This window comes from Struthio camelus, chromosome W (assembly GCF_040807025.1).
Source record: "Struthio camelus isolate bStrCam1 chromosome W, bStrCam1.hap1, whole genome shotgun sequence".
Taxonomy (NCBI): domain Eukaryota; kingdom Metazoa; phylum Chordata; class Aves; order Struthioniformes; family Struthionidae; genus Struthio; species Struthio camelus.
Window position 1 is genome coordinate 22861749 of NC_090981.1, and position 23641 is coordinate 22885389.

A 23641-nucleotide genomic window follows, 5' to 3' on the forward strand; every position below is an offset into this window, starting at 1 on the left:
TTTTATTACTTGTTTTTAAGAATACTACACTTAAAAGCTAGCAGCGGTGAATGAAATCTAAGCTTTCACAGTTGCATACTGCTAGGGGAAAAGCACATTTCAAAGCACTTCAATTCCATATTTGATCTAGCAAATGGGTTTTGTACCAGCAGTAACTGGGAAAGTTCCTAGTTAAAGTGAGGGAACATTCTGCAGGCACACACCTTCAGAGGACGCCAACACGCCAATAGCATTAAGAGCAGCTATTCAGGCCACAAAGCAGATGAAAGAATTAAACACCTGAACGGTGGCCCTAGAAAACCAAGAACACTAGCATACTGAGAGGTGTGTTCAATACGCCTCCATTAGGAGAAAAAACTACTACTACTTCTACCTTTGCAGTAGAAATAGAGAGGACTTTCTGTTCCATCCAGGTACACCTATGACCAAGTCATGCTGGGGGAAAAAGCTAAAGTCAGGCTAAGGTCTAGGATGTATGTTTTAGATACCAATGGAACTTTTGGGTGTAACCTAGTGTGTTTTTAATTAAGGCCAGTACTGGAGATACCACTTCAGTTTAACCTTAGAAGGATTTTGTATCCAACAGAAACTGTGCTGGATAGAAATCATCACAAAAGTACCTAACATTTCACAGGGCTCTTGTGCAATTCTTTCCCTCTCCCTTAAACTTACTTAGTCAACAGATCATCTTCTTCAATCTATCCAACAGCAACAGGCTTTGTCAGTATCAGCTTCCCTGCTTGAATATTTCTTCCGCTCACTTCCAACGGAAAGAGGGAAAAGAAAAAAAAAAAAGAAAAAGAAAAAGGCTTACTAGCTGTCTTTCTACTCCTTGTAGAGCAGTGCTTAATGGGCATTTCTTCAGTTATTAGCACCGGATAGCCTCCTTGAGATGATGGACATCACACTTGGTCTGCAGTTTTCCATGGTGTAATTTATAAGATACAATCTTGTTGAGACATGCCTCAGTTTTATAGTCCTATGGCTGAATCAAAGCACAGCTGATGGTACAGCTGAGAAGAAAGAAATCTGTGGAGAACTTGACTCAGTACTACAGCCTGCAATGGAAGGCGTCTGTCCTCAAGCTGTCAAACTCATCTGCAGCCCCACTGGGCTCCTTAATGACTATGGTCAACTCAGGCAGGGCAGTGATGCTCTCATCTAGGAAACAAGCCAGAAGTGTCCTAAAATCTTCAAAAGGTATAAACATTAGACTATTCCAAATGGACTAAAAAAACCCACCAAACACAGAAAAAGGTTGATCGCATTGATTAAGCTAAAACTCAAGGTATTCATGTGACCAGCGGCCCGCCCGTAAGAGCGTATTTTCTTCAAAAAGAAAAAAAAAAAAACACCCCACATATAGTCACAGTTGCTATCTTTGTTCTGCCCACAGGTACGAAATCAGGAATTCACTCGCAGTTATACCTGCTGCTGCTGCCATGATTCTGGCCTTCATGAGAATGAATCTACAAGAAGAGGAATTTGGCTACAGTGACACCCCTTCAGAAATCTATTATCTTTTGGCTGAAAAAACTTCCCATAAAGTAGTAATTCTTGCTGCTTTTCCTCACCCTGCCCTTTCAACATAACATTTACTGACCTCGTCAGCTAATTCCTACTACATCAGACAGAGAAAAAGTCATTGCAGAGTTAGAACAGCAGCAAAAAGCAAATGGTTGAGTCTGGTCCCCGGGGAGGGGCGGGAAACCTTTTCTTCACCCAGAACTGGGTTTTTAGGGGCAGGAAGCATTAGTGATACTGATGGCAAACATGCAGTTTATAGAAACGTGTGCCATAAGCAGCACAGAGACTCTCTCAGCTGCTCTGCTAGCTACTCTCGCTTGTCATCTTGTCATGTCAGCTAAGCCTTGGACTCTACAGTTATGAGTTAACAGTCACAAATCTTTGCTTACTAATGTTACAGATTAAAATGAATCACAGATTAAAATGAATAAAAAAAAGTAACATTACATACATAAATACAACAGATAAACTCTCTTAAAAAGCCTCTTCTACAGGACTTTAGCAATTTTCTAACAAATTGTGCTTGCAAAAGTTCTTTTCCACAAAGCTTTCAGAGTTCAGTGTGAAAAGCACCTAACCAAAACAATAAAGGAGCCATCTCAAAAAGCCTCATTGGATTTCCATGTAATAAGAGTAAGTTTCATGTTTGAGACTGTCTAAATAAGGTGGGCAGTGCAAAAGTTCCAGAGTTTTCTTCCTCTACAGAAGAAAAAATACATAATGAAAAGATTTAAAATAAAAGAAACTGTCTTCCATCTTCCAGTTGCTTGAATGGGATCATGAGAGCTTAAGATAAAAAAAATAATATCCTAATTTCAAAAATAAGCCAGCTAAAATCATAGCAATTAGAAAGTCTAACTAAGGCAACATAAATTAAGACTGACAAACACAAAGAAAGAGATAAAGAGATGTAGTGGTTTAATTTTCTTTAGAATTAATATAGAAATATATGCATCTTTTTAAGAACTACATACATTTTATGTAGATAAAGATATGATATGGGAAAAGTAAGATTCTACACTGTTGCTGAGAAACAAAGAAGGGACAACATTTATGGTTAAGTTCATGTCATAATTTTGTGCTTGCAACAATTAGAACAGCTTATATATTAGTAGTACAGTGTATGAGCACATCGATAGTAAGGAATCTTCATCAAGTTTCAAGCATTGGTTCTGAACTAACTGAAGTTTCTGTCTTCTGAAGTTCTTGACTACTGTGGCAGATGATCAAGCAGTTCAGAGTTTGGCATAATCCTTCAGGATCGTTTCCAACTTCTGGCTCAGCATGATGTTCCCCTTCACTTTTAGTTTACCAGAAAAGAACGCCTACAAGAAGCACAGGAGGGAGAAAGGAGAAAAAAAAGAAAAAAAGCGTTCAACTATTTACCCACAATCCAAAGGATTACTAGAGCCAAACAAGAAGCCAAAGAAAAGCATAGCTGTTCATCACTTACGGGAAAGACTTCAGTGAGCAAAGTCCATTAGATATTGGTTATTAACAGAAAACAGTGTGAGCTGCATTTTAACAGCTTCCAGAATTACATCTGCAAGGGCAAGCCTACCACTCTGGAGTGAAAAACAAGACCACTACCCTTCAGTGAACTCCGTTTCTAAATACAGCCCAGAGCATTTCTGTTAAAAGCCAAACTTCTCCACAGAAGCTGGTAACAAAAGTCAGCAGATACACAGAAATAAGGCTCCCGGTTCTCCCCATCCTACCCCACAGAAATCCATGTATCAAGCAAAAAGGATATTATTTGCTCAAACTCCTAACAAATCCAATCAGGAACTCACACCATAAACATATACACATATTCAAAGGGAATGCACTGACTTTACACATAGCACATTCCAACATGCAAAACCATAACAACACAGAAAACAGATTGTGTTGTGCTTGCAAAAATCACAAGTCAACCAAAATTCATCACTAAAATGCTGGTATATTACATTTTATTGTCTGTAGTGCAACCCCTGCTTCAATCTAGTTCAGTTTTCTTTTTTTTAAACTAGCTTTGCTTTGCTGTGGCTTTGCAGTTTGAAAGCTCTTTGAAAGTTCTGAAACAATGTGCTTTTGCATGGTTCCATTAACTTGAAATATATTCAAATAAGGAATAGAGAGAGCCAGCAGAACAGAATTTGAGCTTCTTTAGATGCTTTGAGCTTCTTTAGATGAAGAACTTCACAGAAACTCAAAGGAAGTGCTAATACTAAGAACAGATAACGTGCCTGAATTGCATCACTGTCCTTTAGCGTTCTAAAGCTTACATGTCAACATCTTGCTTGTTTATGCCTTATGCCCGCCATATACAGAAGGTCACAAAGGATTTTATTCTCATAGTATGCAGGACTCCTAACAAGCATTCACCAACATCGTTAGTCTCTAATTTTAAATTCAAAGTCTTCAACAATCCTTAAACTTCTGCTCTGATCAAAGCAAGGGAAGTGTCTGATATACGATGAGCTAATTAAAGTTTTCATTTACTCAAGTTTGAGTCTATAAGCTGATATATTCAGTTTCTGACAGCTGAATTTACTTTCATGTGAGACTTTTTTTTTTTTTTTTAAAGTAAAATTAGTAGTTTCAGAGCAGTTGATTATCTCAAGATCCTGAAGTGCAGACATATCACACTTAAATCTTCCTTTCCCTTAAAAATCTGCCTAATTTGGGTGAATTTTGCCCATTTTCAGTGGACCTGCATCTACACATCATCTGAGATTTTTCTTTACTACAGTAGCAGTAAAATCAGAGCACTGCAACAGGTATCAACATCCTGTAAGGTAACCAATTAAAATAGCCCGAGTGTTAAAACTGACAAATCCTAACCCTGCAAATCAGGTATTCTGAAGCACCAGAAAACAAACAAACAAACAATCTAATTTTGTAGTGGTTGTCTTGGCACACCTAGCATAAGATGACATAAATTCCTTATCACATGCTCTGATTAATTCAATGCAAGGTTTAACGATGCGCCTACACCCAATCCAAATCTGGTTAGGGCTGTCAAAACATCCAGTGTTGCAGACTTCAGAATGCTAATAGTCATGAAGCCGCAGCCTGAATTAAAACAAATGCTGTTTCCCTATGCAAACGAATACGTCTGTGATGTAAAAGTTTTACCTTTTGGGGGTTGGTCTTCTGTTGAACCACGTCCATGAAATCCTGGTCCGAGAGAGTGAAGATGGTATCAGCAGAACTTCTTGCAGGTCCTTGATAGACTTCTCCAGAACCATTCTTCAAGTCAATTGCTGAGAAGAAGCAGCAAAGATGGAAAATTTCATCTTTATTTTGAAATAAATCTGTCTAGAGCAACACTACTTTTCTTATCTATTATTATGAAATGTCCAGTCTAACCATAACTTTCTTACTAACAGCCACTTGGGAAAAAAGTGTTTTTTTCTTCTTCTTCTTTAATGAAACAAAATAATTGAGATTATAACAGGGGGAAAAAAAAACCCAAATGATTCCTGTACTGTTCTAGTAAGAGTAGTAACAGAGGTAACAGTGACAGAGATAGTAACAGAGGTTCACATCCTAAATGTTAGGATTTAAGCAATTAGATAGTAATATGCCCAAATTTCAAACTGCACCTTTTTGGATAGTGGCTGTAAAGAAAACGTGGGCTTTATTTTATTTTTTTATTTTTAGAGGAAGCAAAATAGGCCAGAAGAGAGACTTGAAAATACAATCATTAACTAATCCACATTTCAGTCACAAGCTGCATAGCTCTTATAGCAATCCCTACATAACCTGGAAAATCCTGTCCTTTTATTTTTATGAATGGACACAAAGCTCAGAGACATTAGCACTGTACTACCCTTCTCCAATGCATTAACCAAGATGTAACTGTTACAGGACGACAGGCTGGAATCCGCTCATTTATCCTACTCAAATCATTCATGTTTCTGTACCTCAGACATTTGTCTTCGCAGAAGACAACAGTATATATTTCCTAACTGCTCACACTTTTCTAGTGTCCTCTTAAATAGTTACGCTGATATCTGATATTCATATAGAAAAATCAGACGTTGCTTTCTCCATAAGGCCCACTTTTTATGTGGAGCTGAACACAGCAAGCAAGGCTAAGAGACACACAAGCACAGGACGTCTTATTACTTTCTTGTTTTACCATGGTCCTATGCACATGGGATCCAATAATTCCACAGCCATTAATACAGCTGAACATAAGTGGTACTGGCAAAGACTGTGAGCAGTTGGATGGGAACTTCAGTGTTGGGGGGGAAACTATGGCAGGAAAATATCTGCTTAAAGAAAAACAAAGAAAACTGCTCAACACTGAAACACCTCTCAAAGGAAAAGAAATTAATCAGATCATCAGAAAGTCTTCAGTACAATCTCAGTTTCCTGGTTACACCTAAAACATGCACACACAAACATACAAATCCCAACTAAGGTTTTATTTATTTATTTTTAATAGTAAGAACTTAGCAGTTAATTTCAGAAACAGAAAAGTTCAAAAAACAACCCCAGAGTTCATTTGAAAGTTCTTTCGTAGATTGAAGGAAAACAAAACAAAAAAACCAAAAACACAATACCTGCACAATAGTTAAGGTTCAAAGGATATTAATTAGTGCAACTACTGCTGAATTTTTAAAGTTAGTAATAAAGTTTCAAGGTTTCAAAATAGCATCCTATATTCAAAGCAGCAAAATATGTTGGTGGTAAAATGTGCTGTTGCATTTTCCCTGCTTTGCCCCATGGGTAATATAGCCTGCTCTGCTTGAGGTAAAGGGGAGCTTAAAAGCCTTTGCCCACTACCTGTCCCTCTCTTCTAGAAGGCCAAAAGTTCTTCAGAGCGTCTGCAGCTTCAGAGTCTTACTTCCCCACACCAACTGCCCTGCCAAAACAATCTGTCATAAGGTTAACCCTGTCAGGTACTGTGTCATTTGTTTAGAAGAATATTTTGACAGGATATGCTCTGTCAACTCGCTCTCGGAGTTTGCAAATTCCCAATCTTTCCCTTCACACACTTCCGCCCCCGCCCCTTTTAAGTACAAAGCAAAATCATTACTCAGGCGGATGTTTCTGAACCATTGCTGCCTAGCCAATACTAAGACAGTCAGTTTCCCTTAGCTGTCAAAATTTAATCTCCACTTGCTTGACTGTGGAGACCAATTTCTTCATAAACTGTTTCACGTGCAGTCCTTTTCCAAACCATTTTCCTGAAAAGTTGAGGTGAACTGGGCAGATCAGGAATAGCTTTTGCTTGTTCAAAGCAGTTAAGTCTTTCAGTTTCTGAAATCTGTTCTAAAAAGTATTTATACAGTTACAACAGAACGGAAACAGGAATCAAGTGTATAATGACGCTCTGTGAGAAGTGACGTACTGGATTGTTATTAGTCGCTTGGTTTTAACAGATACTAAGGTTAAATTATCATTTCAGGGACAAGTTTAACAGATAATCACTAACTTGACATGATAAGAAAAGGAGAAAACAAAAATTACCGATCACCCAGAAGAACATAATGGGTATGTATTACAAAAGGGCTACAGTATATCAGCATTTAAGATGTCAGCATCCAAGTTACAAATAGACACAGGTAACACTATAGACTTTGTTGAATTTTTCAAAATAATTTCACTTATAAATTTTTGTTTTATTTTTGTACTCTTCACAGCTAGTAAAATAAAACATGAGACCAGTTCCACCTTTTCCTCCAGATTAGCTTCAACTGCATATATGCTGAGAATACCAAAGTCCTTACACATTTTTGTTGTGCAGGTTCACAGTGTTCCTGTGATGAACATTTGTTAAAGAATAAAAAGCCAAAAAACATTCACATGGCATTAGGGCCACAAAAGCCTTCCTTATACGTTCTGTGTTGGTGGGTAGGAGCTGTGTATAATCCTTTATGATCCAGAACACCTACTACATAATTTAACATCATAAGTAAGCCTTTAAACACGTTCCACTAGGCTATACAGGTACAGACTACTTAAAAATAAATAAATTAATTAATTTTAAAAAAATCCATCAAGTCATTAAATGCAATGGTTACCAGCTCCTCAGGTTAAGCCAACCACACTTAACTCGCAAAGAATTCTTAAAACATACCTCTACACTCAAATGCTAGCAGTGTTATGTACCCGTATCAATGTAGCCTAAATGAGCCCCTTCTGAGCCACACGAATGGCACTACTTAACAAGCCCGCGTATGTATGAAGGCATAAAAACACTTGTGCACTTCTAGGATGCTTCAAGTTCTTCATTATTTATTTTTAATTACTTCTAGACTTCAGAAACTGAAAAAGCATGAGTATCTTCTTGTGCTTCATTCTACGTGCATTTTTTTTTTTTTTTGGGGGGGGGGGGGGGGGGTTGTCCTTTCCTGGCCTCTTCCAGGAGGGAACCCAGATCCTGAAAGCCTGACAGAGCATCTCCCAAGGCACAGCAGATCCTATTCTCCTCCTCTGTTAAGCACTGGCTAGAAAAAACAGCCTTGATGTATATCAGACAACTGAAGACTAGAGTGATAAATCAGTCTCAGCATTGTAAAGTTTAGGAGGCATAAAGTTAGAACTAAAAAGGTGTAGTGACTCAGGTAAGTTTTAACAACCTCTAGACTTTACTTTGAATATAATACACACTTAACATTGTTGTTACAAGCCCTCTTCTCCTTCTCCATTAGCCATCCACATCTCAAGAGCATTGCTCAGCAATCCACATCTACAACTAATTGTAATCTCTCCAAGCACAAGTATAAACATACACATAAGCATATACTCCAGCACAAGTATAAACACTACATAATCATAGTACTATAGCTATAATTGCTACACTTAATCACATCTTTACCACATCTCAAATTAAAACTTAATAGAAATTTCAAAAAGAGGAGCAACCTAGGATTTTGAAATACTTACTTATTATTTAAATAATCTGAATTAAATAATTTAAGTCAGTATTTAAATTTCAACTTTCCCTTCATTCTATTTACAAAGTAGTAGCAGAGTTTTGCTAAGAAAAACACAAAACAAAACACAGAGCAGCCACCAAAAGACGACAATGTGATATCCACTGCTTTCTATTCTTCAAAACATGAAGGACCTTCTCCTTTTCCTTGAACATTCTTTGCTGCTGTTAAGCCTTGTTGAAGATAAGTTATGGCATCACTAATGCAAACAGTCAAAACAAAAACAACCCACAAACAACAACAAAAGACCAAAACCAGAGAAATTACCAGAAGGAAAAGGAATCCTGAAGCTTGATTCACAGATAAGACCTACTGCGATTCTTTATTCCGTTCTGGTCAATTATACTTGACAAAGAAGAATTCAAAACATGGCACACGTTGGTATTTTGAAGAAGGAACGTAACTTCTCTCATTACAGAGAATGGATGACTACCCTCAGAAAGTTACTGTTTTTGCAAGACAAAGGCCTAGCAGCTTACAAGATAGCTTTTTTCACCTCCTGATATTCATCCACTCTAAATTATTCAGAAGGGAACGGAAACGAAAAGATAGCGTTGGCACACAGACAACGGTTACAAACCCACAATGAACATTTCCTGGATATCAGGACTTTCCAAATTGATCAAAGACCAAAAACAGTGAGTTCTTCTAAGACGTACCTTCATGAGATAGAGCTGTCCAACACAGTTCTCTGCTATAGCAGGAAATGAGCTTGACATAAGTCTCCTAAAGTCTCACGTCTCCACGGTTAGAGCTGCCATCTAGTCGCAGCAATTTGTATACTTGCACTGCCATTTCCCCCACCAGCTTGATGAGTTGGTGCCAGTGTAGCTATCTTAGCGCTTAAACTCAAAATAGTTCCTTGGTCAGTTGGTGACCTGGGTAACAGCCTGACAATGATCTCACATGCTGTTACTACAGCTCTCTCGCCAGTGATAACTCTCAGGCAGCTTAAAGGTGTCTCACGTGTGCCCGTGCCAGCTACAGATGGTTCTTTGCTCCCGAGAGTGCTACAAAAACCAAACTTAGAGACAGCTTCTCCCCCAGCTATTCATGGAACTGATTAACTCCGTACAAAAATAGATTTCACATATGGACGTGGCACTCCTCAGTATTGTGTGCGGCAACACAACTTAAATGAAACTCAAATTTTAAGTCATCAACTAGCTTGTCAAAAATTGAAAATTTAAGCACTAGATACCTGACAGAAAAACAGAATCAAGCAATTTCAGTGGATGAAGCAGTGGCCACCCTCCAAACTTTATTTTTATTCATACACAAAAGTGTTAATTGCAGCAATCAGACACATTAATTATTATCCTGAATAAGATGCTCCGGGCAGAGATAAAATAAGAGGTCAAAGCAATCGCATATACCCAGGCTAAAATGCTAGACATTGCCCTTCCAAAGCATGCAGCCTTAAAATCCAGAATTTGGCACGCAGGTTTTGCTTTTGCGTTCTAAGACTACCGTGCCAAGTTAAGGAGAGGACTAACAAAGGGTCAGGCATTTTTTTCTTTATTCTGCTTCACAGAGGATAGCTAATTGCAATACGAGATTCATCCTCAAAACAAATTTAACAAAATATCACCCATCCTTCACTGCCTGGAGTCACATCACATCATAAACTACTAAGCAGTTTCCTAGTAAATTCAGTGAGATGTTCACCTTCGACTGCACATGATGATTTCTTCCCGGTTCTCCTACAAAAAGTTTTATTTTCCTGAGACTTGGAGAGGAATAGTATCTTCTGCCTTCAGCGGTTCCTTCAGAAACAGGGTGAAAAGCAACAGATGGGTAAACTGTTCTGGAGAACCATTAGCTATCACTTAATAAATCTCAATGGCAATGTCTTTTCTCTATAGAAGCAGAAATTGCAATGATGGAGCTTAACTCTTTGCAGAGATAAGTATTTTATAACTATTAAAAACCTAAAAGCAGCTGTACAGTAATGAAATTTCAGGAGAGAAAAGAAGGCACGCTTTAGTGAAAGTAACTCAAGAAGTCAAAGCTAGGGGACTCTATTAAGAACTCTGTTATTTAAAAAGAAAAAAAAATTGTTGTAAAAAGCTCCAGTACAGCTAAGCTTATTCCTTCAGTTAGGATACCATCAAAATCCATATTGCGGTATCTACATTTTCAGCATCCTCTTAAATTAGAACAGTTTGCTCTTGTAGAGAAAAACTCTCACGATGTTAGATCAGTTGTCAATGGCCACAGTTTATCATTGTTCGGTCAGTGAATGACCTGGCCAAAATTTCACATCCCAAATGCAAGACAGTTGAGGTTCTGAACCTTCATGGTTTTACATAAAACTAAAGGTCACGGCTAATTAAACAGACAAACGTTACTAATATTAGTGCTATTAAGAAGTCTCTCTGCAATGAGAACAGCTAAATCCAGTTCCCAAATCCTGTTTAATTTAAAAGTAATAAATATATGAAAATCTTCACTTATTGCATAGAACAAAGATCAGTTAGTTAGATTTAAAACAAAACACTAAAAATAAACATAAATTAAAAAAAAATCCTTTTGACTCCTGGAAGTTTAGAAAACACCAAAATGGCAGCGTGAGAAAACAGTTCCCCAGCAGTACTTAACACTGCTGCCTTCTGTCCTGTGCTTCCCTCTCAGCCTCCTCGGCAGTTCCCAAGCTCAAGGACGCTGGCTGCAGATGCTGCAGCTACAATCATCAAGCGCGACAGACAGCAAGGAGCTGCAGGGCCCAGATTGTTTCTGGCGCTGTCAATTGTGGCAGTTTTCACAACAGCACAAAGCTGGGCAAAAGTGACAAGTCAAAAGATTAAAAGACAAGGCAGCACTAAATTTAATAATGGAAAGAGACCTAGCAGGTAGCCCAAGAGAAACCTAAACACTGCCTGTAAAGGCCTGGCAGGCTCTTAGCAAGAGAGGCCTTAAGCGATACATAATGAAACAATTAACATTAACTCAAGACCTTTAAAAGAGGGGGGAAAAAAAAAAAAACAACACACGCACACACAACCCACCTGCTGACGTTTCAGTTATTTCAGTGATAACACGTCAAGAATTTTGAACATAAATCAGGATGGTATGGAGTACTTATCCAAAGGAAGTAAACTAAACCAATTTCAATTTCATATTTTCCTGTTTGCTTTATTGCAACTGCTTATGTTATAGGATCTAGTTTATATTACAGCAATTTTCTTTTATTAAAAGTGGAGAGAAAGAGAATTCTAAATTGTTAGAAGAGTAAATTCAGCATAACGCTTAAGGTACTGATTTAACATTAGTATAGGCAGAAGACAACCACTGAGCCAAATTTATATGTAGGGCAGAGCAGTACAATTCTACTGACAAAGTCAGCTAACATCAACATTTTGAGGCAGGTTTGAAATTGGTCAAAATAAAGACACACTAATCAAATTGAAGCTGCAGCAAGGCCAGCATCTAACTATCACCTGAACTTTTAAGTCAAAAAGTAATTTGTCAGCGTATAAAACTTCTATTCACGTACAAAAAGCTTCCACTCTATTAACAGAAAAAGTCAAGCATTGAAGTCAGTAAATGGCATTGTCAACGCTACATATCATAAGCTGGCTGTCATTTTTTATGTGCATTACAACAGTCTTGCTGATCATCATACAAAAATTTGTCAGAAATGCCTTGATGTTTGCAGGATCTTAACTACAAGTCTGTCTTTGAAAGCAAAGTCACAAACTTCTGCCTTCGTCCATATCTACCATGCAAAATAGATTAGGCTAGCATCCTTCAGAAGAGACAATATATGACAATGCTCTTGAATACTGAATCATAATGTAAGCAATTGCTTACCAGCTTTTGAGCGCTTGCTTCGGGAAGGTCTTCCCTTTTTATTTTATTTTTTTATTTTTATTTTATTTTATTTTTTCACCAGAATAGTGTTTATAAAAAAAAATCCCTAAAATAAGAATTCCATCATGCAGATATACTGGGTCATTAGAAATCTATTAGAGTTAAATGTTAGACGGAGGTGGTAGTGCGCTACTATTCCATATAATTAGAGCTGACACTACAGCCGTCACAAGCGGGTAGCGCTTTGCCAGTGAATTTACACAATTATTTTACACCAAGGAATTACTGAAATTTAGGATAGCTGAATTTGATGCCTTTATGAGAACTTAAATAATAGAAGACAGCACAGATTCAAAAGCTCACAGATTTTTAAAAATGCTTTTAATATTGCCCAGTTCTTGCTTTCTTCATCCTTGGCTGAAAAATGATGACTAATCTGTTTTTTTCTTGAACTGTTCAAAATTTCAAAGACAGACATCAAATATTCAGAAAACTATAAGATCATGCAAAGTTCTTCGGAAAACTGATATGCAAAACAGGGAGTACCGGCACATCAGTTTTCCTGAGGCAAAAAGTAAGCCATGTTTTCTACAGGCACCCTCCTCGTCACCTAGATACGTACATATTTAGGCACAGCCTCACGTGTTTATGACACCACAGACACTAGAGTCATTCATAAGCACTATTCACTCTTTTGATGCCTGGGCTTGCAGGAATTGATCCACATTGTATTAAAATTGGCAGTCACCTTTCCAAGTTAGTGGAAAGGTTTGGCTTCAGTGCCTTAGTACTAGTAAGCATCAGGAGATGTTTAAGATGATATTAGACCCCTCATCCCACAGGGCTAAAGTAGTTCCAAATTCACATAAAGTCCAGACGTTGCTCATTTTAAGAGAAGCAAAGGGAACAGTCAAAAGTTACAAGTCTTCATTACCTTTCAGTTAGGGCAATACCTACCAGAGGAAGGCACTACTTTCTTCCCACCACTTCACTAGTGAACAGAAGACAGAACAAGCCCTGCTTGAAAACCAGGAAAGGTTTCGACTGTCTCTTGATTTACTCCAAGCAGTAATCCTCTTGCTCAGGATATATTGACAAACATTACTCTTTGTAAACATCCATTCACATTTCAGCTCAAGTCTAAACCTCCAAGTGTGCCTATCCCACATTCAGCAGTTTGCAACTCAATGTCTTCCTGAGCCAGAAATTTTGTTCATGTCTTCAAAATTCCCCATCAGATTTTTCTTAATTTGTCCATCCATCCTTTGAATGTATGCAATCTTGAATTTAAGTCATAAACAAAGCGGTCTCAAAACTAAAGAACATTACAAACCATCTTGAAGATGATGTAATTTTCTGCCTGTTACCATAAACATGACCATCACTTAATTCGCATTTATTTACTTTGATATTTTTTCACGTGTTGAACATCTTACTAAAAAACACATCTTACTATAAAACAGAAGGTGCGACTGACGTAGCGCACACAGCGGCCCTTCAACAAGCAGAAGTCTCTCCTTCAAGTGTTTTAGAGTTTATCCCACACATTTCTAATATAGCCTTTAACAAAGCAGACTTTCTAAGGCTTCTGTCCAGGTTCTAGGCACATCCTTCATTTCAATTATGGGAACGAAGAAGTGAAAAACTGCAGAGGTGCGAGGAATGATGAAGACTGACTTTTAAGAGCAGATCTTGCGAGCTGAATTATGCAGTATGTACCCACTCTCATTTTGATTCAAAGGCACTCAGTCTCCTGCATAATCTAGATAGGCATTTTCAAAACACTGATTAACTGCTATCTGAGCGGAAATCATCCCTTATCTCACAAAAATGGCATGCTGCGCAACAGAAGTAGAGCAGAGCTATCTTGAGCAATCTTAGGGGGAAGACATGACATTCTTCCCCCAACCCTAAAAGCAGCCTTGTTATTCCAAACCTCAGTTATTTGCTATTAGGAAAAGAGAAACTGAAATTAGAAGATTCTAAACCGCTCTGTAAGAGGAAGAGCAGTTCTTTAAACAAACTAACCATACACTGAGAACAAGACTTTGCACACACTTAACTCTAGTTAAAAAAAAAACAAAAAACAAAAAAACATAAACACAAAAACCCTTAGTTTATGGGACAAAGCACAGCACAGACTAGATCTGAACTACCAACATGCCAGTCTCTCCTGTCAGCCTGCCAAAGAGCAGCCCACTTGTCCTTTAGCTCCCAAAAAGCAATCTGACTGGATCCAAATATTAAGACCTATTACAATGAAGCATCTTAAATGACAGACTTTACCCCAAGAATTTCATTTCTCTACAAAAAAAGTGAAGGCCTACAAATTGCAACCCGACTACGTTATTTCCCTTTTTGCATTGCACTACTAGACCATTCTGGATACCTCAAAAACAAAACCAAAAACCCCTCCAAAAACACTGAAATATATTCAATTTTGAAAGTAGACTTTGCTTTTTTGCAAACATACATGTCCTTAGAACCTGAGCACAAGAGGGAAGAAGGAAAATTTAAGGAGGAAAAAAATTTATGAGGATGTAGTTTTGCCCAGTCAAACTGGTTCACATACTTGTATAATCCACTTGACCAGGAAACCCTTCCCTTCTACCTATTGCCTTTACAGGCTTTGGCCTCTATGCATCAACCCAGTCCTTGCTTGAAGGATAGATACGCAGCATAAACCTTCATTGAACTTTGATTTCAGAAATTCTGAACGGAAACAAGCTGTGTTATGTTTTCACTTAAGTCACAAGAATAATGCAAGAATGATGTAGGAGAAATAAATATGTAGTTGGTGTAGATTAGTTAGCTTATATATCACCAGCGGACTAGTTCTTGTAGCACAGAGTTCCTTGTGGTCCCTGTTAATTTAGCCTGCTTTTCTAACTGCAGTAGAGAGCCATTCCGGAAAACAAATAGAAATGCACTGAAGTTCTAGAGCATGGCTTGTCTTCCGCTGCATCCAAACAGGTAAGTTATAAAAGTGCATTTTTAGAAAGCTTGTTTTAGAACTTTATCTGACCTCGCTGCGAAAACTTCACTTGTGCATTCAGTATGCATTCAGATTTTTAAGCCTTAGTGAAAATTCACCTAGTACCTCGTGCTTATCTTTAAGCTATCAGCTTAATTAAAAGGAATATAAATAATCTCACTTCATTAAAAAGTGCAACCATGCGTTATAAAAATAAAATCTATGACTTACTCCACTGAACTGCTGTTTTTCCATCTTTAGTGATGTCCCATTGAAATACAGCATTCACTTTCTTTACCAACTCATTTCCAATCTCTTTAATGCGACGACCAATTTCTTCAAACACAAGGTCACTCTGCAGCCCTGCAGTCTTAAAGAAAGACAGTACAAAGAATTTGAAATAAAAAGCTCTGTTAAAAAGTAATAAATATGATTACTAGTTCAAGCACCGTCCAGGAAAGAGTCTATTGCAGAATGATTGAATGCAATGGAGACATCTTCCACTGCAAATAATCACCTCTAGCAATTGTCCACATTAAAGAGTACATTCAAGCAGAAAATGCTTCATGGAATCGCTCTTGAGAACTATTTCATATCTTGCTTTTATTATTTTTGTCATTTATCACTGCAATTTAAGATATGCTTTATAATTAGAATTGTTTAAGGGCTCACAAATTGCCCTTTACTCCTTTTGGAGGATAAGCATTGCCACTTTTTTCCATGGTGAATGAATGGCATTTGTTAGTTTTTAGAACACAAAATGTTTTCACCCGTGTGCTACTTTAATTTGACATGAAAAACTTTCAAAATAGACAGTGCTATGAACACCGACAGAACTCCAGTGCGAACACAGTATTTTCATCATTTAAGACTGCGACTAACTACATTTACATGTTTAACTTTTGCAAACATATAACATTTCGCAAGCCTTTTATCGTTTTTCTTCAGCAAATATTTGTAATGGATAAAACGCTACACTCACTTTAAGAAGCTGCTTCAGTGATATTCCTCATCTAGCCACAACTGGAGTAAAAATGTCCCTCTCAACTTGCAGCTGCTTTGCTGTGCCTGCTCATATACTAGGATGCAACACTCCTCACACTGCTGTCTTGCCACGTCTATGGTTAAGGCTGACAACATTTTCCGTTATATAACATGTTTTCCTGTGGCTTCTGAGTTTGCCAGACTTCACTCACTCAGGATAAAGTCATCCCTGGTGGATCCCCGCCTCAGCTAGTCAAGAAATTTCAGCCAATACAACTTAATTTCTCAGAGTAAGCTTGAAGAAAAACAAACTGTTCTGCTCCACACTAAAAAAATCCCTATAATTATTTCACTGAAAAGTTCTACTGCCTACATACTTTGGAACCTTAAATGGAAATTTGGCAACAGGTCACACCAATAAAAGAGGTATGACTTTACACACCTCTAAGAAAGTCTACTGAAACACAGCCAAGATACAAGCCTCTGAAAACCATACGCACACGTGCTCAACAAAAAACTGTTCAAAAGGTGGCAATAACGTGCTCAGAGCACTCTGTCTGTACTGACCCTAGCCAGGAGAGCTGCAGGGCTAATCCTACAATCATTCCTTGGGGCACCTGGAGGCCGTTACAGTGCTGGCACTCTGAGAGTGCTGAAATACAGCACATTAATAATTTTCCTGTTTCCAAACGGGATAGCTTGACTTGCTAACTGCAGCTTTTTACAGCAGATTTTTTTTCATCAAAAGTCCACGCTACAGGCCTCGAGCCCCACAGGATTTCACTAGCAGCTCAGCTGCAGCTCCCACCCCGGAACCGTCCCATGTGCTCAAGCAGGACAGCTGTACAAGCCAAGAACTACAGGGTGAGAAAACAAAGGTCACTACAGAGACATATCACACTCCTAGAACCACCCGGTTCCACAGCAGACCCAAAGATGTGGTAGTCACCCTCCACTGTTCAGTCTGTGGGCAGAGGATTGCTTTTGAACAGGCTGCCTGTGCTGTCTTTCCACAATAGAGAAAGTCTATGGCTTTCCAGAACGTCAGAAGACTTAACGCAACCAATGAAAAGAAGCATTTTCTAGGAATATATCACAAGCTGTATATGAATGCCAATATTTCATAAACTTTAATGGATTAAATCTTCACCCTTTATTGATAGGAGTCCATGGCACAAAAAGATGAAGTTTATGAAGGCAATGTGTTGTCCATCCATGTCTACAGACCACCTTAAGAACCCAGGACACTGTGCTGCATGCGCAATTCTGTCTTTCATGGCAACTCCAGTACTTCAGGCTTAACAAACATACACAGAGGATTTTTTTAAATATATATAGTGTAAGGCCTGTATCATGCGTCAGTCCTACCACATACACAAATAGCACTCACAGCCTTCTTTCAAAATGGATCCAACAATTTTTGAAACCCTTCAAAGCCTCTTTCCAGCCTTTAGTCATAGTCCCTGTGTACAGCAGGATAAAAAAAGCCCAAGATAAAACAGCAAACCTTTGATTCATTTTGGGTGCTTCAAAGACAAAACTGCATTTTTCATTTCTTTTCTTTGTCCCCTTCCTGCCTCTCACCACATCTCTACAGTAAAATTGAGAAATAAAGGTCACCCATTTTTACAACTTATACCATATTTGACCTCCAATGTTACTAAAGGAAAACAAAATATTCGTTTTACAGGTACAGTCTCAAGTTTACAGGGCCTGATTTTGATTTCAGTCATGCAAGTGCTCAAGCTTGTGGTCTTCTCTGATACACGTCTCACTTGTTTGGTGACGCACATAGCAATTCTCTTGCTCATGCTTCAATTGGAGTCGAGCACTTTGAACTGCATCAACCATTCCGTATACCCTGAAATGTGTTTTTCCACCAAACAGATCCATGAACCTCTAAAAGTTGATTGACTTGTGCTTTCACATCTCTGAATGATACATCTATCTAATTGTTGCTAGTAAGACTAATAAATGATTCTAGCGTTTTCCCCATGTTTTTCACAAAAAATAAGTCTAATTATGCTGCTTTGCAAATTCAAGCTTCTATTGCTTCCACCTACCTTCACAGGCTCCGAAGCAGAAGACTTATCCAAGGATGATGTTATATCCACATAGCCCCCTGCAATAGCAATTTCTCCAGTCTCTTTGACCTGTAGTGGGGGAGAAAAATTTGAAGAGGTAACCTATTGGCAAAAAGTCATAACAAAAAGCAACCTTTTAAAATCACAGATCAAGAAAAGAGAAAGCATAAAAGCTCTAAAAAGGGTGAGGAAGAATGCATTTTAGTCTTGAGTCAAGTTAGCATACGCCATTGACAAACAACTCAAAAAGTCAAATTATTGTTTGCTTCTTGGCAAATTATTCCCAAAAGATGTTGATATTTCTGTTTACAAAATGGTTTAAAAAAAGTATTTATCTGAAAATTTACCTCCTGAATTATAAGTGACTGTTAATGTTACTTAAACAGTTCTGAGAAAAACACATTGTTCTAAAATGCATCTCCTTGATGTAGATATGGAATCAGCAGCTGTGCATCTAGACAGTTTCACTATCTTTAGGTGTCTTACAGTGCAAGTTGCACTGTAATTTTTTTCTTTTTTCTTTTTTTTTTTTTAAATATTGCAAGGCCACAAAAATGGCAAGGAGAAAGGGGGAAATACCCAAATTCCTTTCTGTTTTATTTTTTTAAATACTTAAGTCAGAGAAAAGACTGGGTTTCATTTTGACAATGTCTCTTTAAAAAGGATGGACACAGTCAATACTTTCCTTTCTGACAACAAGACCAGATGAAAAAAAACTCACAAAACCATTCTGACTTACGACAGTGAACAGATGAGGAAAGAAATAGGACTCCCTACGTGTATTGCCAGTGAACAGGATAACAGCTGAAGAGAAAGAGTAACCAGTATCATAGCTTAGCTTATTGCATAGGTGAAATTGATGCAGAAAGACTATATACTAAAGATTATTCAAATCATGTGTAATAGCTCATCACCACTGCAATGCATAACTTAACACAGTATTGAAAATGGATTTCAAAATGCATATACTAGTTATAAGGATTCCTTTGATTTGATTTGACCTGACTTTGTTGTGAGTAAAAAGACGGCTTTATTGTAGTCTGGGTTAATCTGAAACTAACTAAAGAACCCCGTAAAATTCCTTTGAGTAGCTGTTGAAACACTGTGGCTTTCTAGAATCCTGTTAAAAGTTGTAATTTCTCTTCATAATTACTCCACACTGAAGCTTGTTAAAAAGATCTGCAGCAAAAATCCCTGCAAACTCTACCTATTAGCTATGATTAAAGCAAGCACAGTAACGAACCAAGCCTTCGCACACAACAGAGCATCCCATTCTGCTCACAAATTTCAAAGGCCTGTTAATTTAGACATGCAAACCTTTAAAAATAAGCATCTGGGAGGCTCGAAGTCTCTCAGGACACAGTAGTAGTAGCTTTTCAACACACCTATGCATCTCCAGTACAGTAATCTCCAAGGCTCATTTGAGGCAGCAAACTGTCTTGTTTAGGCTACTAGTAATCTCACACGAGAAGTTCGTACACAGTAGCTACATCACTGTCAGAAGAAAGCATCGTCATTCTGAAATTTTACAGCTGCTACCACTCCTCTGGTCTGCAGACAGAACTTACCTCCAGCAGTCAACACGTATTCTGCAAAGTTGTATTCCTGTGGAAACAGCCATCCTATGTCCTTGTTGTTATTTCCCTCACTTGATTTTGTCTGCCCAAACCTCTCTGCAGCTGCAACAACCACAGCTGCTGCGCTAACTGATCAACAGCTTTGGTTGCATTTTTTACAGAGATGAGGTTGCAAAGCCTTGGCCATCCACCAATGACATGCGGATTGTACGGGAGTGAGCCAAAGTGTATTCACAGTTACCGATGTAACAAACTCACGGTTTAAGAAAATAGTGTTACAGGACAGGACAGTACAATCAAAAGTGATGAGAATTTCTTTTTGGGCTCTATGTGGAGTACCTTCTCCTTAGCTTCCAGTAAGTATCCTACAGTGTGTAGCACTGGATTACAGGATCCCCCACAAAACACTGAGAGTAGAGTCAATCATGTAGTATAAAAACTGTATTTCTAGAAGAGTAAACTGTGACTGTTTTATTGTGATTATTACATCCAGCTACTATCAAATTTCTGCTGATAAGTCAGTCCTTCTGTGTAGATGCAACTGAAGTTTAAATCACTTTAAGCTAACTTGAAGTTTACTTGCATAAACAAACCATGAGAAGTCGAGTTAAGCTAAATAAACTTGTTAAAAAAAAAAAAAGCATGCACATGGTTACAGTGAATTGCGACAAACAAGTACAAACTACACTCAAACTATGCTGACTTGAAAAATGCCAGCCTTTTGCTTTTCTGTGGTGAACACAAAAAAAAATGGTACAAAACAATGAGCTCTGATACTATTTAACAGAAGGACTATATAAGGATATAAATGTATTTTTATTATTTTACTGGAATCTTAGTGACACTGTAAACTAAATAAGAATATTTAATCTTATTGAGGTCCATTCGCTTAATTTTTTTTATAGAATCTTCTTCATTGGTGTGTTAATGAGCTGCTTTTCTCCCTCCCCCTCACACCCATAATCTTTTTCTTTAAATTAACATATCCTACTCTAAAGCCAGCAATGGTGAGTATTTGAGTTCTGACCTTGGTCTGAAAATGGATTCTATTTCCTTCCTTCCACATTTCCGTTTCTAAAGTTTGCCCAGGAAAGACTGGTTTTGCAAAGCGAACCTAAAACAAAGTAAAACGATAAAAAGTGAGAGGAGAAGGAGAATCTGTTATACTTATGACTGAAGTATCACACAAAGCTCAAAAGCATAAGCTGTACTGAAATCAGGAAAAAAAAAAACATAACACAGAAAATAAGTCAATTGGCACTGCAAAATATATAAATATTTAAGTAAATATACTAGATACAGCAATTAAAAAGTAAAAGCAACTGTGGCAGACAGGACAACCCAAAAGCCTTTTCCCACACTGCAGAATTTTTTGGCACAAAAACCAGAAAATTAACTGCAAAGAATAAACCTACAGACCTTAATTGCCTTAAATCTGGTCACATCGTTATTTGCAAAGTGCTTCAAAACGTGTCTGGCAGCAAACCCAAATGAGCACAATCCATGTAGTATGGGCTTCTTAAATCCTGTTTTTAAAAAGCAATATTTTAATGTTTCTAACATTAGGAGTTTGCATGTCCTTTCTAGGAATCCCCACATTTTATTTATAATCTTTTCCTTCAATAACTTTTTCCCTTAAGTTAAGTTTAAAGAAACAGAAAAAGGAATATCCCCTTGAAAATGCCTTTGTTACCATTTATTGCTTCCTCTACTTTGACACAGAAACATGTTCACAGAGAACTGGCACTCCAGCACTACGTATCGTATCCAAGATACACAAGAAGAATTAGTCCTTGTCTGAAGAGGTGACAAAATGAAAAATAAGGAGATTGTCTCTGTTAGTATAGCTGCACAGACACACCAGATACAGTTACATGCATGTATGCTTACTAAGGGCAAAGGATATTGTAATGGCTGAGAACTGGCAATATTAAAGCTATTTGACACTCCCTGTCATGCTTGCCAAAACTTTTCATCGGAAGTGCATGCTTCAGGATTAACTTGGGGGGAAAAAAAAAAACCCAGAAGAGTGCAAATATTTCAAACAAGCATAACAACAACAACAATCACAATGCTTGGTTACACCGACTTTTTCTGGTCATGTTTCCTTGTACCTCCATGCTTTGGAGCAGGAGCTGAACCTTGGCAGAGAATAAACTTTCTATTCTGCCGAACCTTTCCCTTCTGCCAAAGTGTGACAAAATAAGCCTTTCAAAATTGGTCTGAGATTTGCTAAAGTGCAACAGGTTAAGTTTTAAAGATGTTGCTTGTATTGAAGATGCTCTGAGCCTGGTACACAAACAATAATTGACCACCACTTGCAACAGACCATGGATTCAAGGCAGGTCCAGCCTATTCTTTAAAAATAGCGGCTTCAGCCTGGAAGTCATCTGCCACTAGAATTGTCAGCTGTCAGAAACTGTTTTTTCCTGACCTCTAAACAACTCCTCAAAGCATCTACATAGCGTGAAAAGTTCTCAGGGGACAGCAGCTGGAACAAAATAGAAGACAAGACAGGAGAAAAAAAATCTGGCATCAGAAGATGCTGAAGGAAAAGAAACCACCCTGAAGATGGAGACACAAAAACTACTAGGACTCAATGCTGGGTAAGACGGGGATTCTAAGACAGAGTCCAAAGACTAAGACTAAGATTAGCAGGAGTGAACGATTAGGTAAGGAGAAGAGACGTGACAGAAAGACAGGCTGAAAGGAGCACGAGGCCGTTTTCCGTCTGTGGAATAAGTGTCCTGCTCTGACCATTCTGCCAATTCTTACCTTTAGGATGTCTGAATATGCACACTTTGATAACATTTTCTTAATATCCTTTTTGCACATTGTACACCGAGTATTTCTGAATGCAATGATGTACCTTACAGTTAATTTTAACACAGATTACTGGCATTATTGTAACAATATTGGTATTCGGTATCTCTCTTGCACAGAAAGTTACAGCAGCTTTTAGCTCTTTAAAAGCATAGCTTTTAAACACAAAAGCCAAGAATGACCACATTCTTCCGAGCTCAGCAAGAGACTCATATCTTCAGTCCTATTCTCCTCAGTTCTTTCCTCATGAAAATAATGTACATCCACAAACAAAAATCCATACAGTAATCAAGTTACTTTTTCTCTAGACTAAAATGCAAACAAAATAAATGTTTTCACTTTTTAGCATCTTGGGAATGCATCCTTATAGGAATAAAGACACAGGAATAAAAACAGATGCTTTTGTATAATATTTCCTCATAAACATTATCTACAGAACAATAATCTTGGAATGACCCGAGTGCATTAAGGTAAGTGTTTGCTCTAGTGCACACAGTCATTTAAAACATTTACAGAGCTTGAAGACAAAAAAAGGATTTGAATATGTCCAAAGAAAGTTTTTCTATCATTAGAAAAATACTTCTTGAAGATCTCTGCAGTCATTTTCCTGATCCTTTAAACCTGTAATATGGACATACGAGTAGGACACTGACACGGTTCCAACATCCAGCATGGTAGCTTTCTGTTCAGAAAGGATAAGAGATCAGCTCATCTACAGAGTTAATTTTGTTTTTCCACTGTGTGTAAGTACCAGTGCTCTTATAACACGAGCATGTAGAAAATCACTACTCGCCTACTTTCATAAGGATTTTATAGGATTATCCTCATTTTAAAAACTGAGGTCTCAAATGATAAACAGATTTTTCTCCTTCAGCTTTTCCAAGAGGAATTGGACATTTCCATCTAAATGTTTATCTAAAACCA

At 37.8% G+C, this 23641-nt stretch overlaps 1 protein-coding gene across 1 annotated transcript in view; it reads right to left on the reverse strand.

Annotated features, from left to right (window-relative positions):
- Nucleotides 1-2428: 2428 nt before the first annotated feature.
- Nucleotides 2429-23641, reverse strand: part of LOC138064308 (peroxisomal multifunctional enzyme type 2-like) — a 66799-nt gene continuing 45586 nt past the window's right edge. The window contains exons 19-24 of the mRNA XM_068926187.1: nt 21314-21420; nt 20922-21008; nt 18297-18386; nt 15481-15619; nt 4648-4775; nt 2429-2852 (exon numbers count right to left, since the gene is read on the reverse strand). Of these exons, the coding sequence (XP_068782288.1) occupies nt 2763-2852; nt 4648-4775; nt 15481-15619; nt 18297-18386; nt 20922-21008; nt 21314-21420 (641 nt within the window). The 3' untranslated portion in view covers nt 2429-2762. The remainder of the gene's footprint in view (nt 2853-4647; nt 4776-15480; nt 15620-18296; nt 18387-20921; nt 21009-21313; nt 21421-23641) is intronic.